This window comes from Nilaparvata lugens, chromosome X (genome assembly GCF_014356525.2).
Source record: "Nilaparvata lugens isolate BPH chromosome X, ASM1435652v1, whole genome shotgun sequence".
Taxonomy (NCBI): Eukaryota; Metazoa; Arthropoda; class Insecta; order Hemiptera; family Delphacidae; genus Nilaparvata; species Nilaparvata lugens.
In genome coordinates, this window is record NC_052518.1 from 61,913,303 (window position 1) to 61,928,113 (window position 14,811).

The following is a 14,811-nucleotide window of genomic DNA, read 5'->3' on the forward strand; positions in this document are numbered from 1 at the left end:
TTACAATAGATAAAACCTATTATTGAAAGAAAAATTCTTTTTTGAAAAGTTCTAAAGAAGACATGTAACTTGAAATCTATTTCAAACAAATTGAAAAATGGGAATGCCATTAGCACAAAAGCAGACAAGGGAAGTAGGCCTACTACAGTTATCATAAAACAAATAGATTATAATGATAAAGTGAAACAATTCATTATAGATAACAATTTGAAAACATTTGATTTAAATTGAGAGATTTGACATTTGAAAATTCAACAGAAGATCCAACTCATGAATGTAGTACCTAAAAATATTAATAATATTGTATCATGAAAATGATAAATCCTTTATCTCCAATGTTTGATAGACCAATAAAAATACATTTATAAGGTTGGAATACCAATAAGGCCAGTAGTAAAGTATTGTAATGCTCCTGCATATAAAGCTTGCAAATATATGAATAAATTACTACTTCAAAAGATAATAATGGAAGAAAACCATAGCATAAAAACACATATAATTTGGTTCAAAAAATTAAAGGTATAAAAATTCCAACTAATTTCCAGCTATTTTCCTATCATTTGATGTAACCAACATGTATACTAGTATTACAACAAGTGAAACAATTAGAATTCTTAAACTAAATTTTATAGATAATAACATGAATTGGAAAGATCTTAAATAATGAATAATAATAATAATATACAAGGATAGCAATGCAATTGCTAATCAAACACTCCATTACAATATGGACCTCATTATAGCCAATCTGGAGCGACACGTCACAAGTTTTGTCCACACTGTCTTGATACAGTAGTCACTATAAACCACCATCCCGGCACTAAAAAATAAACATTGTAAATTCCTTTCTTTACCATAATTTGAAAATAGGCAATTTTGAAATTACTGTAATTACTATTATTACTTTCCTTGCCCTATTACCATAGGTAAGGAAAGTATTGCTTTCTGAAAAAAATTAAGGTACCCGAATTTCTAGATTTCTATACGTTTCAAGGCCCCCTGAGTCCAAAAAAGTGGTTTTTGGGTATTGGTCTGTATGTGTGTGTGTGTGTGTGTGTGTGTGTGTGTGTGTGTGTGTGTGTGTGTGTGTGTGTGTGTGTGTGTGTGTGTGTGTGTGTGTGTGTGTGTGTGTGTGTGTGTATGAGTGTATGTGCATCTGTGTACACGATATCTCATCTCCCAATCAACGGAATGACTTGAAATTTGGAACTTAAGGTCCTTCCCCTATAAGGATCCGACACAAACAATTTCGAACAAATCCAATCCAAGATGGCGGCTAAAATGGCGAAAATGTTGTCAAAAACAGAGGTTTTCGCGATTTTCTCGAAAACGGCTCCATAGATTTTGATCAAATGTATACTTAAAATAGTCATTGATAAGCTCTATCAACTGCCACAAGTCTCATATCTGTAAAAATTTCAGGAGCTCCGCCACATCAATGCAAAGTGTGATTTTAGATTCCTGATTATCAGGCTTCAGATAAAACTTCTCTGGCACTGGTATGGTAGGGCTAGGGAACTATAAATACCTTAAGTCTTTATAGTTCCCTAGGTAGGGCGGTAGAGCATGAAGGCTGGTGATTCGATTCGCAAACTAGTTCTCGGAGAAAGGAGAAAAGTCAGAAACCGGAGTGAGACAGCAGGCGTTATAGTCCTGTCACCAGCTGGCTTAGCGTCCTCAAGTGAAACAATGTAACACATATCACCTACACACCACTTGAGCCAACTCCTCTGAATATGATTCTTGAGTTTACCGGTGGTAAACCCATAATGCGCGGGAACACTAGCGTCAGGTGATACATTTTCATAACGGCAAGGAAAGTTGTGTGAGTGCGCCACACCAGATTTTTTTTTTTCTCAGCTTGCCAAAATACCAATATTAACATTTTCGACTGACTGTACAGTGAGTCAGTCATTCTATCAGGGCTCGAATAATTTTGAAATTTCAATTAAATAAAAATGAAAGAATATAATTTATTTTTGTAAATAACAACACCTTCATTCAAAGACATATTAACTGCATGCGTTTTCATATTGCCGATACAGCATTGATGAAACTGAAGACGTTTATTCAGCACTTTGTCTCAAAAATTGTTCTAGCTGAAAAATTAATAATTCATGCCACTTGTAGGCCTAAACATTGCATCAGGAAAACGAAGTTTCAAAACTATGTTTTTCAGGTAGAAAGCAATATAGAAACAGATGTTCCTTTTTTAATTTCGACCTTATGATTTGGTGATTTTTTAATGAAATTGAATGTACCATTAATGAAATTTAAACATTAATTCTGGAAAATCTAGAAGGAAAATTAAAATTTGGGCTTCCAGGTGCACGAGAATGATATTTTTAGAATCTATGTGCAAAATTTGGAGATCTAAATCATTCCCGTTTTTCCGGTATGGAATCCACAAGTTGATATGTTTTGATACGAACAAACACAACCCTACTCTCTCTTATTATATAGATTATCTGAATATGATAGAAATATTACCGTCCAATAGCGTCCTCAAGTTAGTTTGTTATTTTTTTTTTGAGTACCTATCATACTTTGCTTTCTTGTTTTGAACTTGGATATATTGTAGATACTACCACAGAATTAATAATAGCACAGAAGGCTAGCGGAATAGGACTTTCTGTTCATGCGTAATCGAGGTAGTTCCTTTGCCAGATTGTAGACTGTGCGCAGAACCCTACTCCGGTCTCGCTCACCCCCCTTCCGCACTCCGTCCTCACAACAACTCACCCACTCCACTGACAGGTAGTCGCCCCTCACTCATTCACACTATCACACACACACACACACACACACACACACACACACACACACACACACACCACACAGATGCACACACACAGTCAACTCGGCACCAGACACCTGTCAACATGTGAAGCAATTATAGCAATTATAGGACTATTGTGATAATAATATTATTCAACCGCCTTCTGTTTTCTTTGCATTTCATCCCAACATTCTCACAGCTGAATCATGACTGTATCATTTATATTACTCTGTGTTCTGTAAGAATGAGAATTCTATGTAAAGAAGAAGTAAAGGAATAAGAAAAAGAGAAGAAGAAGAAGAAGAAGAAAATATGAAGTTTTCAGTTCATCATCTTCTAAATATTTATTATTTTCTATCACTATTGTATAGTATATCTTCATCTTTCTTATCCTCTTCTCCTCCTTCATGATCCACTAATTCTTATTTCTCTCATATGCTACTCCTTCTTCTTCTTTTTCTCTTCCTCCTCGTAGAAGAAGAAGAAGAAGAAGAAGAAGATTTCTTCCTTCTTCTTCCACTATCTAATCTTCTTCATGTTCTACCACTTCTTATTTCAATCTTGCTACTCCTTCCCATTCTTCTCTTTCTTCAATGAGAAGAAGAAAAAATAAAAAGGAGAAGGAGAAGAAGAGGAAGAATAGAATGATGGAGAAGAGGAGAAGAAAAAGAAGAAGATGAGTAGATGATAAGAATAAAATGACGATTTTGAGTAGAAGAAGAAGAATAAATAATAGAACATGATGACAAAAAGATAATAGTAAGAAGCAGAAGAAGGAGAAAAAGAAGAAGAGCTACAACATGATGATGAAGAAAAATAAGTAGGAGATGAAGAGAAAAAGATAACATGAGAAAAGAAGAAGAAGCTGATGTATTACTATTATTACATTCATTTAAACTACATAAGTCACCCTATCCATAATATTTGGTGAAGCTGAATTTTTGCAGGATGTTAGTATACATAATTAATAGCCTGGAATCACAATATACTCATTTTTCTCTCACTTGCTCTATAAGGTCAACTTTTGTAAAGATATCCAATACTCCAGAATCATTACCCGAAAAGTGTTGCGTTTTTGGAACTAATTATCAAAACTGCCCTTTTTCACTATCTCGTAACTGGACTATTATTAACTAATGAGCTGTTTAACATGCATTTGAACATGAAGATTCTGAATTTATCACTTTTATACCCTGGCCACCATGGGCGCCTACTTATCAAAATCTTTGGGTGGGCTCATTGGTTAGGGGTCTGGGGAGGGGTTTTTTCCATATAATTGATCAGAATTTTTTATGGACTCAGCCCCCCCAAAATATTTTTTGGGTGGGCTCCACAGCCTACCTACCTACCTACCTACCCAGACCTTATGGAGTCGGCATCAGTGCTGGTCACTTTTTTGAAAACTGAGTATCGTACCATTATAATATAATGAAGAACTTCGTTTCTCTGATACCTTTTTGGCTATTGCATTTTGTGTTTCACACAGAAAGGACTTGTCACGGTTGATTATAAGAATCGTTCAATGGTGGGTGTTGAAAACACTGATGTCTCTCTTGAATGCTTGCTACCATCGGACTCCCCAATGCTTAATGCCCCCAAACAGAAAACTCTAACGGTGTAACATCCGGGTTGTGGGCATATTGTTCCATTCAATTAACCTTGGTAAACTCACACAGAAAACACACACAATTCATTAGATGTCAATTAAAGGAAGAAACTTTGTAATCAGAAATCAGACCCAAGTTTCCATTTCACCAATCAACATTCAATATCATTATTTTATAACAATAATAAACATCATCAACATAATGCAATGCTAATTTTAAGATCTGTTTACCAAGATTAATAATAAATTTGGAGACACATTAGAGCTCGTTTCACTTTCATTGCACTTAATAAAATTATTATTTATTTTATTGTTATAACATATTAATATTTATTATCACATAATATCATGAAACTTGAGTAGTTTTTCTTTAGTTTATGAATTTCCTACTGGACTGACTGCTAAGAAAAGTATCAGAAAAGAAGAGAAATGAACATCATAACTTGATATTTGACCGAGCGAAGTGAGGTCTAAGATTCATGTCGACGGTTAGGCATTTCTCTTAATGTTTACATGTTAGAATGTTTACATGTTTAAATGTTCAAATGTTTATAAGTTGCGCATTTACGGCGAAACGCGGTAATAGATTTTCATGAAATTTGACAGGTATGTTCCTTTTTAATTGCGCGTCGACGTATATACAAGGTTTTTGGAAATTTTGCATTTCAAGGATAATATGAAAGGTAAAAGGAGCCTCCTTCATAAGTCGATATTACAGTAAAAGTCAGATTAAAGAATTATTCATCATAAATCAGCTGACAAGTGATTACACAGATGTGTGGAGAAGCCAGTCTATTGCTGTATTTCCATAAGGTCTATAGTTTCAATCAGGTGGATGAGAATACTGCGTGAGGTCTACTGTTAACAAAACTGCTAGTAGTTCTGTGAACAGTAGACCTCGCGCAGTTATACACCAACTATTCATTTGATCAGATCATGCTTACACAAGATTTAATTATCATATAACGCTCTCCGGAATTTAGCGCGAGAAAACCAGAAGACATCTAGGCGCCCAGATGAGCTGTTATAAGTTCTTTGCATCCTATTTATTAGGATAAATGATCAACACTGTTTTAAATAAGGAATGCCGATATCCAAAAGCACAACTTTTTACAGAATTTACAGTTTTAAATGTAAGGCAATTGTACATTAAATCTTTATTGATCTACATAAAAACTAATAAACTTAAAATTTTATCAGATATTTTACATACCTATCCTACACGGTATAGAGCTAACTTCGGTTTTGCAACGCCGCAGGTGGTTCATGGAGTGGAGCTGAGGACACCTTTTTATTTGGCTCAAATGGTCTATCGTAATTTGCCCGCTGAGATAAGAACTGATATGGATGAATGCAGTGTGGCTGCATTCAAGCGTAAGGTGGAGGGGTGGCTATACCGCCTGGGCTGGGAGTCGTCAGAAAGCCTGCTTCAGTCTGTTTATTGGCACTAAGATCATCTCTATTAATTTGATAGCTTTTCTTATACATACATAGATTTTTTTTCATTTTTGAGAGCTTATAAATTTTCATAACTCACCTTTCTTCTCTTTATATTTACCACATACTTTATTTAATCGTTTATAGATTTACACATCTTCATTACTATATTCTTTTTAATAGTCACTGTGGAATCGGCTGGTTTCTGTTCCTCGGTAACTTTTTATATGAGAAGCTACCATTATTTTTTACAATAAGTATATACAAAATATATTCCACTCATGCAATCTCAAGAATTTATTCATATTCCAATTCTCGAATCTGTATAATATACCATGTTACTCTTTTCAATCTTTTTCTGTTTATGAAATTTCGTCAATGTACAATGTAATAGGTAATTTTTAATTTCATAATTATAATACAAACTATCTTATACTTACCTTCTTCTTGTTAAAGTCGGACATTCTATTACCTATATAATATCATGAATAGACTATTGGCTACCCACTGTAACAGTAACCCACCCCCTACACTCAGACGAATAGTCTTGTAGGGGTATTCCAGTAAAACATGCTCTGTATTACAATGTAATCTGTTTTTTGTATGGAGTAAAGAATATTTGAATTTGATAACACTCACATCATAAAAGCGTTATAAACTGAATAAATTGCAATTTTAAAAATTATCTTAAAATATGCCCAACTATTCTCTCCGATTATAGGAAAATAATGTGGAGTTTGGAAGAAATTGGAATTTACCACACATTATCCTGTTTTAAGTGTATGAGAGTTAAATTTCTAGAATAGAAATGCCCTCCGAGTTGGTTGAAGAGGTTGTCATCCTTTCGTAGTCTTTCAAACAGGCATTCAACCAATCCACTTGTCTTAGAGAATTATCATTTTTTCAGAAGGAATATATATTGTAGGGTACTTATAGTATGAATTCATAATCATACATATACTTTTCAATTAATGATTCATTTTTATTAAATACATTATTATTGGATCATGAAGAGTTGGTTTTCCTTTTCACAAATAAAAAATAAAGAATGAGAGTTTAACAATAAGAGAACAAGTATCATTTGAGAATTCTTCTCACAAATTATAAATGAGAAATATGTGTTTCACAATACGAGAGCAAGTATTCAATACAATTCTCAATAATTACTGAAAATTCCCCACGCGGTATGCATGCTTTAATATAATTATATTCACCCTTATATTTTGTTGTAGTTTCTAATTAGAGAGATTCAACCAGAAAACTATTTCCTGATCAAGTATATGGAAGCCATAATTTTTCTGAAAAAAGAGATTCTCCTCCTAATAATAGTTAACAATAGTTAACACTCACACTTCCTCCTACTCCATCACCTCCTTCTTCCCCTTCTTCTTCTTCTTCTTCTTCTTCTTCTTCTTCTTCTTCTTTCTCTTCTTCTCCTTCCTCTTCTTCTTATTCTTCTTCTTCTTCTCCTTCTCCTCCTCTTCCTTCAGCTCCTCCTCCTCCATTTTTATCTTCATTTTATTCATCTCCATCTTATTCTTCTTCTGCTATTTCTTCGTGTCTTCTTATTCTTCTAGGAGGAGGAGAAAAAGAAGAAACAAAGAAATAGCAGAAGAAGAATAAGGAGAAGAAGAAGAAAATGAAGATGAGAATGGAGGAGGAAGAGGAAGAGAACGTGAAGAAGATGAAGAGCTGAGAATAATAGTGGAAGAAGAAGTGAGAAGAAGGATAATAATTATGAGAGGGAAAGAAAATGATCAGAAGTTCTTCTCTTTCTTCTCCTTATCTGTCATATCCCATCATCACTCCTCCTTCTCTTATTATTATTATCATTATTATCATCATTATCATCATCTCATCCTACTCTTTTCTACTCATGATCATCAAATAATATTTTCTTCTTATTTTTCTCATTATTCTTATCATCCTCCTTTTCTTCTCCTTATCATATTAAAGAACTTACCATATCAGCAGATTATAGAAAAATAGAAATTATATATATTCATAATTCAGCTCTAGTGTTGTCAGAGCAGAAAGCTACATGTCACAAAGGAATGAAATTGTTTGTCTTTTATAATAGGCCACTAATTGGCCTTTGGTTGTGCTTGCAATATTATTGTTGAGGCTTCCTCAGAAATGAGTTGAAAGCCTGGCAGGCTGCCAGATGCAGCTATAAAAAACCGGATCAAAAGACTGACACTCTCCTTCCATATTCCCATGCCAGCCCACTTTTCTCCTTACACTCATTACAAGCCGTTACAAGCGACTGTTGACATGCTTATGCGATCTGGTGGGACAATGCAGAACTAACTTATGCTAACTTATGCGTGATATTATAAATGCACTACGTTGTTATTCTCATTATAGGAGTTTTCTCTGATACTACGTAAATAAGTACCGTAAGCTGGTATCAAAGAAACGTCAACATAAACTGGTTTTTCGAATTATATGTTCAAAATAACATGCAGTATCAACAATGTAACTAAGGCTTCAAGTAAAGCAATTCAAACAGTTAATTTTATGGATGCATAACAACTGTAATACATACATTTAAAATGCTCAATAAGAATTCAATGTTATTATTAAATATAACTGATTTGCGCCTTGTATTTTATGCAAGTTCCCATTATAACAATAGGGCCATTCAAATTTCCCTCCGCTTCTTGCCTCTCTCTGTCATGGCTGCCAATGTTCAATTCGTAACAGGAATAGTGGCCACTCAGCCGCTCTATAGTTTACTATAATAGCTCGTTGAGAGAAACGAGGGCACTCCAGTATATTGTTGATCGGTGGTCGATAGAAGTGAAAGTGAAAGGCTCTTCCGCTGTTTTGCTCTTGTTAGGAGAAAAAACACCAGAAGCAAAACTTTAACTATTTTTTAAAAATATCTTCGTAATTAATTATATGTTTGTATACTAAAAGAGGTTCCCATACTTACATTTGGGGTAAGGATTCAAAAGCCGCAGCCTTATCCAGCTCAACATGTCAAGCGAATCTGTCAAAACTGTGAGTAACGTATTACAAAAACACAACTTTTGGTTAGGGTGTTGTCCATCTGTAACCTATCTTCAGGATAAGATGTAGTAGAAGATCCAATTTTCTATTAGTGGGGTAGGATGAAGATTACGGCTCAGTACTTAAACTGCTTATAGCCTGCTTTTTTTATATTTAAATATGCAATGTAGTCTAGCAGCCTCGGCTAAGTATTTTAATAATTAATTCTATTTGTTGTTGGTTGAAGTTGAGTAACATGTAGATGTAGCCTACACTACTTACTTCATTTTTTTGTGATCTCTTTAAAATAGCCTAGTCCATATAATGATATGTAAATCACTATTCTGGTTCAAAATAGAGATTCTGATGTTGTGCTGATTTATATTCAAGCATTGCTATCTTGGTTTCTCCTTACTTACCATGCAGCTTCGTTTTGCCGGTGTTCATGCCACCACAAATATTTTTGTTAGAACCAGCAAGCGTTCAGTGTGAGTTCCTATTGATTTTTCCTACAGTTACGTTGAAAAGTGGCCATTGCTGCACTGATTACAGAACGCAAAGAATCACTTTTCCGCTCTAGTGCGGGAATAGTATATTTCGCACCTAGGGCCGAAAATGAGATATTTCCGGCTCGAAATCGGTTTTTAAGTCCGAGGCCGTAGGCCGAGGACTAGAAAAGATTGAGAGCCGGAAATACATTTTTGCCCATGGTGCGAACGCTATTTTTCGCCACACCAAAAAAAAACTTTCCAATATATAAGAAATTAAATAATAAATAAAATTCAAACAGCCTATTTTGATAGTTTGAATCTTGGTTATGACAACTTTCACTGTCAATTAATTTCAATATTACTAATTAATAATTTACAATAATGACAATATTTTTATACTATTAATATTTCGAATAATTGTTTGAATTTTTATAGCTCGCGCTTTGCGCCTGGTGCAATATCTCATGGATAGATGGATGAATAGAATTTTCATTACTATTTTGAAATAATGTGATTAAAAAATTAATATAATTGCATATTTCACAGTTTTGTCTCAAAATATATCTAAAAAATTGATTGAAATTTAAATTACGGTAACTAATATAAAAAATAGCTAATAAAAGTCGAAATTCATCGACAAAAAAAAAGTCACTGACCGAGGTTCGAACCTAGATCATGTTTATAATTCACTGAGAGCTTTGAGTTCTAATGTGGTACGCCTTTACGCTCTCGGCCATTGCATATTTATGATCGAAGAGGCCTGTAAGTCATGTAACGTACGTAGGCTACTATAATATAGTGTAGCCTATAGCGGCAAACTTGAAGCCGGTTTGCCGGCATTTTCACAACAAAATATTGCTCTGAAAATAGTTAAATCATAGAGAAAACATTCGAAGATTCAATCTTGAGTGGGCCTAATGTTTTCTCTATATGGTTTGATATTGAAGAAAAATTATCTAAAAGTTTTAATAATGAATTACGGAAAAATTACTAGGAATTTTTCAGTCAAGGATGAGTTTAACCAGTAGGCTTTACCTTAAACTTTAGATCTCTGCTGTATTTTCCTATTATTATTGTTGATTGTATTGCATTAAGAAGTGGAATTCGATAATAAAAAAGAAACAATTATTACTCTACCTCACTTTTAAATATTGATACAATTATTGTACTTTGATTTCAAATTCGATTCTTCACTTTTAAAGACTTGCGATACTTACCTTTCTGACAATGGACAATGCAGCCAACATTATATTGTTGAGGCTATGGAGATATCATCGTATTCTATTGTTTGATATCAAAAACACAATAATAAATATTAAATTATGAAACAGTAATTCATGAAATATATTATAGACATGATACCGCGATTCACGATACATAATTATATAGATTATTACAGTCGTTATGAGATTATCTCTCTATGATTTTTGTGAGATCGGACACGATCAGCTGTTATTCAAGGTCATTTTACAGCCCTAGGGCCGTAAAGTTTTACCGGCCTGGTCGGAAAACAATCACTTTCGGCCTCCATATGACGCACGTAAACCAGCTCATTACATCCAAGTGTGGCGAAATAGTATGTTTCGCACCTAGGGCCGAAAATGAGACTTTTCCGGCTCGAAATCGGTTTTCAAGTCCGAGGCCGTAGGCCGAGGACTAGAAAAGATTGAGAGCTGGAAAAACATTTTTGCCCGTGGTGCGAACGCTATTTTTCGCCACACACAAAAATGAACAATATATTTATGAGAATAATTGTTTATTGAGCATTTCCTAAAGCAAAAGTGGAAGGTCATAGCTCTAGCAAACCTAAGGTAATCTGGATATTTTTATTTTTTATTCTGATTTGTTTAAATAACCTAAAAAATTATGTTCAATTATGTGGGAGGTTGAGTTTATACTTTTTTAATCTTTCAAATGACAATAAGATGATATTATTGTGAATGTTTTGATTCTTGAATAATGAACACAGAATGAAAAGTTTTTTGATCAGCTGTTTTAGCGCACTTGAAATTTGGAAAATCTGGATGTCAACAATGCTTGTTATCGTCGACTGCGGAAGTTGAGGTTAGAAGTCCTATCCTACTCTGAAAATCGAATCTGTATAGTTTATACTATCTTATTTGTATTTCATCCATCCAAATAAAATGATAGTATCTTATTGCAGAATATTTTATTCAATTCTAGAAACAAAAACTGATTCCGCTTCATAAACCATTTTGTAAACACGTTCACATCAAATCAGAATCAGCTGACTTCAAGGTTATTTTACAGCCCTAGGGCCGTAAAACTTTTACCGGCCTGGTCAGAAAACAATCATTTTCGGCCTCCATATGACGCACGAAAACCAGCTCATTACATCCAAGTGGGGCGAAAACGTTTCTTTCGGTGCAGCAAACTGTCACTTTGCGCACTAGTTGCACAAATAACTATTTCCACATTTTGTTTCTTATCTGTGTGCTTGGTAATGTGTGCAACTAAGTGAGTTATCAGATATTACTGGCCAATATATAGGCAATAATTTGAACGTACCGTGTCTGCGAAACTTTGAATTTATACTGTGTAAGTTAAACGTAGGCTATCTAGAGTCATTTTAAACCAATAATATACGAAAATCAACATGCATGATTTCCTAACTAAACGCTCAACAGTTAGCAATCTTATATTTTTCTGATTTTAATTCTGCAAGCCTCAATAGTGGCTCACGTACAGATACAATTCGCCATGATTTTTCTGTAGCCTTTGATAAAGTAAACCGTAAAATTTTTTCAAAGAAAAAGTATGCCTTAATTTTCAAATCTGAATCAGTAGCATTTTTTAATTCATAGGCTACTTAGTCAATTGATTGTGTTTTGTATTTTTCATAAAAATTAGCTCAGGGACATTTTCTAGTAACTCAGAAAATTACTTACAGTAACAACTTCGCCCTATATTGTTCCTGCTCCCAATTGAGCTTAATGAAATTTCTTCATGATTTTATAAAAATTGCATTGCCGAATATAGCCTATGCAGATTATGTCAACTTATTGAGCTATGAATGATTATCTAGGCTCTTGAGTTATTACTAGAAAACTTGGGATACACTATTGGAGTTTGAGAAACAAACTGACAGTAGCTTACTCAATATTCAGAAGTGTAAATAGATGGCTTTCACAAGTCAGCTGATACCTCATGTTTTTAACTTAATGCAGGGCAACCAACTCGAAAGAGTTTATTTAATAAAGAATTTGGGCATTTACATCATCTCCACCCCCAACTTCAAGGAGCATATTACTTAATTATATTGTTTGTAAATAGTTCCAATAACGCTTCTTGGTAAGGAATCTTAGACATTACACAAATAAGCAATAAGGAGGTGTATTTCTCTCTGATAAGTCGATTAGAGAACTGTGCTGTGAATTCCATATCGGAATGTTTTTGTTAGGCCTAACTGTGTTGAGCGCATACAGAATAGACATTTTTATTTTATTAAAAACTTGAGATTTCTTGACCAGTCTATGATCTTGACAATATGATCAGTCTTTGCATTATTTGAGAAGTTGTTTTCATACAACGTCATTGAAGAAAAGATGTGACTATTCATCGCTAATTGTGCTCCATAAGACCCTAAGTAGTCAGATAGATGTTACTATTTTTTTCAATTTGTTTTTGTTCCATCAAATGGACCAAGGTTGAATATGTTATTTACATTAGAAAGATCTAGAACCTAATGTCTATCATATACATTGTTTCCTTCAACGAACATTGCTCTTGTATTATAGTTTTAATTGGATTTTTGGTCCATTCAGTGATAATTTAGGCTTATTCTGTTTGAAATGTTTACAATATCTCTAATTCTGTTACATTATTTTGCAGACAATTCAATATCTTCTTTGTTTTGTTTTTCTTTTCCTTTCTTCATACTTTTCTTGTTAAATTAACATTTTCCTGTTCCTAACTCAGTTTTGTTTCAATTTTCAATTGTTAATGTCATATTATTATTTCCAATGTACTGTAAGCTACATAATTTTGTGAAACTTTTGGGTAAATGAGGTTTGTTTTGGCGTTAAGTTGTAAACTTCTTTGAGATGTAATATATTCATGCAATTTTTTTTTCAATAAATATGTGAATAAATTGAATTATTTAATATAATTAATATCTATTAAAGGTGTAGTGAAAATGAAAATTGCCACCACCAAAAGTACAATGTCCTCGCTGGTGGAAGTCTATCCTAGAACTAAATTTTACAGCAGAGAAAGTTAATTAGGCGGAATAGAGATGAATGTTTCCGGTCGTGTTCATAATTATTCTTATTCATTCGTTTTCGCTTTTCTATTTCATACCCAGTTAATTATCAACACTACAATCTTGAATGCTGGACTTTTTATTAAATTGTCACATTGATTAATCTTGCAGGAAAATCATATGCGTAAATCTTTGTAGGCTATTTTCTGTGTTGTAGTAAAGATGGAAACTATACTCTGTACAAATTAACTTCTGACTTGAGAGAGAGACATGCGCAGCAGAGAAGGCATACAGAGGTAGGGATACAACGGCTGCGAAGTTGCCGTTCTAACCGGCCAGCATTCCTCTAATTTCTCGTGAGTATTCAAGCGCTCATGTTAAACTTACGGAGTTTCCTGTCTGGAATCCTTCAGTCGACTGACTCTAAACCACAAATTGGCAACTGCGCGTCTACCTAAGACTCTATTCATCTCTGTAATTGGCTGATCTTCCTCCATTTCTCTGCGCCGCATATTCCTCCAAGTAAGAAGTTGATGATTATAGTGTGGTATTCAAGTGATATTTCTCTCACTTTGCAAGCAAGTATGCATTCCACTTGCATCAATGTTGTAAGGTTGGTATTTATGTTTGTGTAGGAGTGCCCGGTTTCATTTAAATGTGTTGCAAAAGCTGATTCTGTTTTGGTTTTAAGTGCGTTGATATATTCTTTAAATCTAAGTTTGAATGATCGTCCACTTCTGCCAATATAGAATTTTTCACAATTGCTACATTTTAGCTTATATACACCAGGGAGGTTGTGTTTGTCGGTGGTTTTGGGGGTGAGGGTGGCCATTAGCTTATTTTTGGTTTTGAAAGCCACCTTGTAGCCTGCTTTTTTAAAAATTTTGGCAATTTTATTAGATTGACTATTGATATATGTTAGTGCTATGAAGTGTTTTCTCTCATTTGTTGGATTGGTTTCTTGCTTATATGATTTTGCTTTTGTTTTTTTGTTTAGTTTATCTATTATGTTTGGGTCATATCCATTACTCTGTGCTAGGTATTTTATTGTGTTGAGCTCATTTTTGTAGTTTTCTGGTGATAAGGGTATTTTGTTGAGTCTATAGAGCATGGATCTGAATGCTGCATGTTTGTGCTGTGTTGGGTGGTTGGAGGAGTTGTGGATTAGTGTGTCTGTTGTGGTTGGTTTCCTGTAAATGTTAAAGCTGAGTTTTTGGTCTGGATTTTTTGTGATTGATAGGTCGAGGAAGTTTATAGAGTTGTTTTGTTCATATTCAGATGT

The 14,811-nt window shown here is 34.0% G+C and overlaps 1 protein-coding gene across 5 annotated transcripts in view; it reads left to right on the plus strand.

Moving 5' to 3' along the window:
* Positions 1-8,538: 8,538 nt before the first annotated feature.
* LOC111055710 (septin-1) overlaps positions 8,539-14,811 on the plus strand; it is a 66,146-nt gene continuing 59,873 nt past the window's right edge. Inside the window, exons 1-2 of one of the 5 annotated variants that reach the window (XM_039441318.1) lie at positions 8,596-8,828; positions 13,747-14,051. Coding sequence is in view for 1 of the 5 variants with exons in the window: in XM_039441316.1 (XP_039297250.1) it covers positions 8,805-8,828 (24 nt within the window). In the remaining 4 variants the exon portion in view is untranslated. Of the gene's footprint in view, positions 8,829-13,727; positions 14,052-14,811 lie in introns of all 5 variants that reach the window. The other 4 variants (XM_039441317.1, XM_039441319.1, XM_039441320.1 and 1 more) reach the window with 4 other exon arrangements.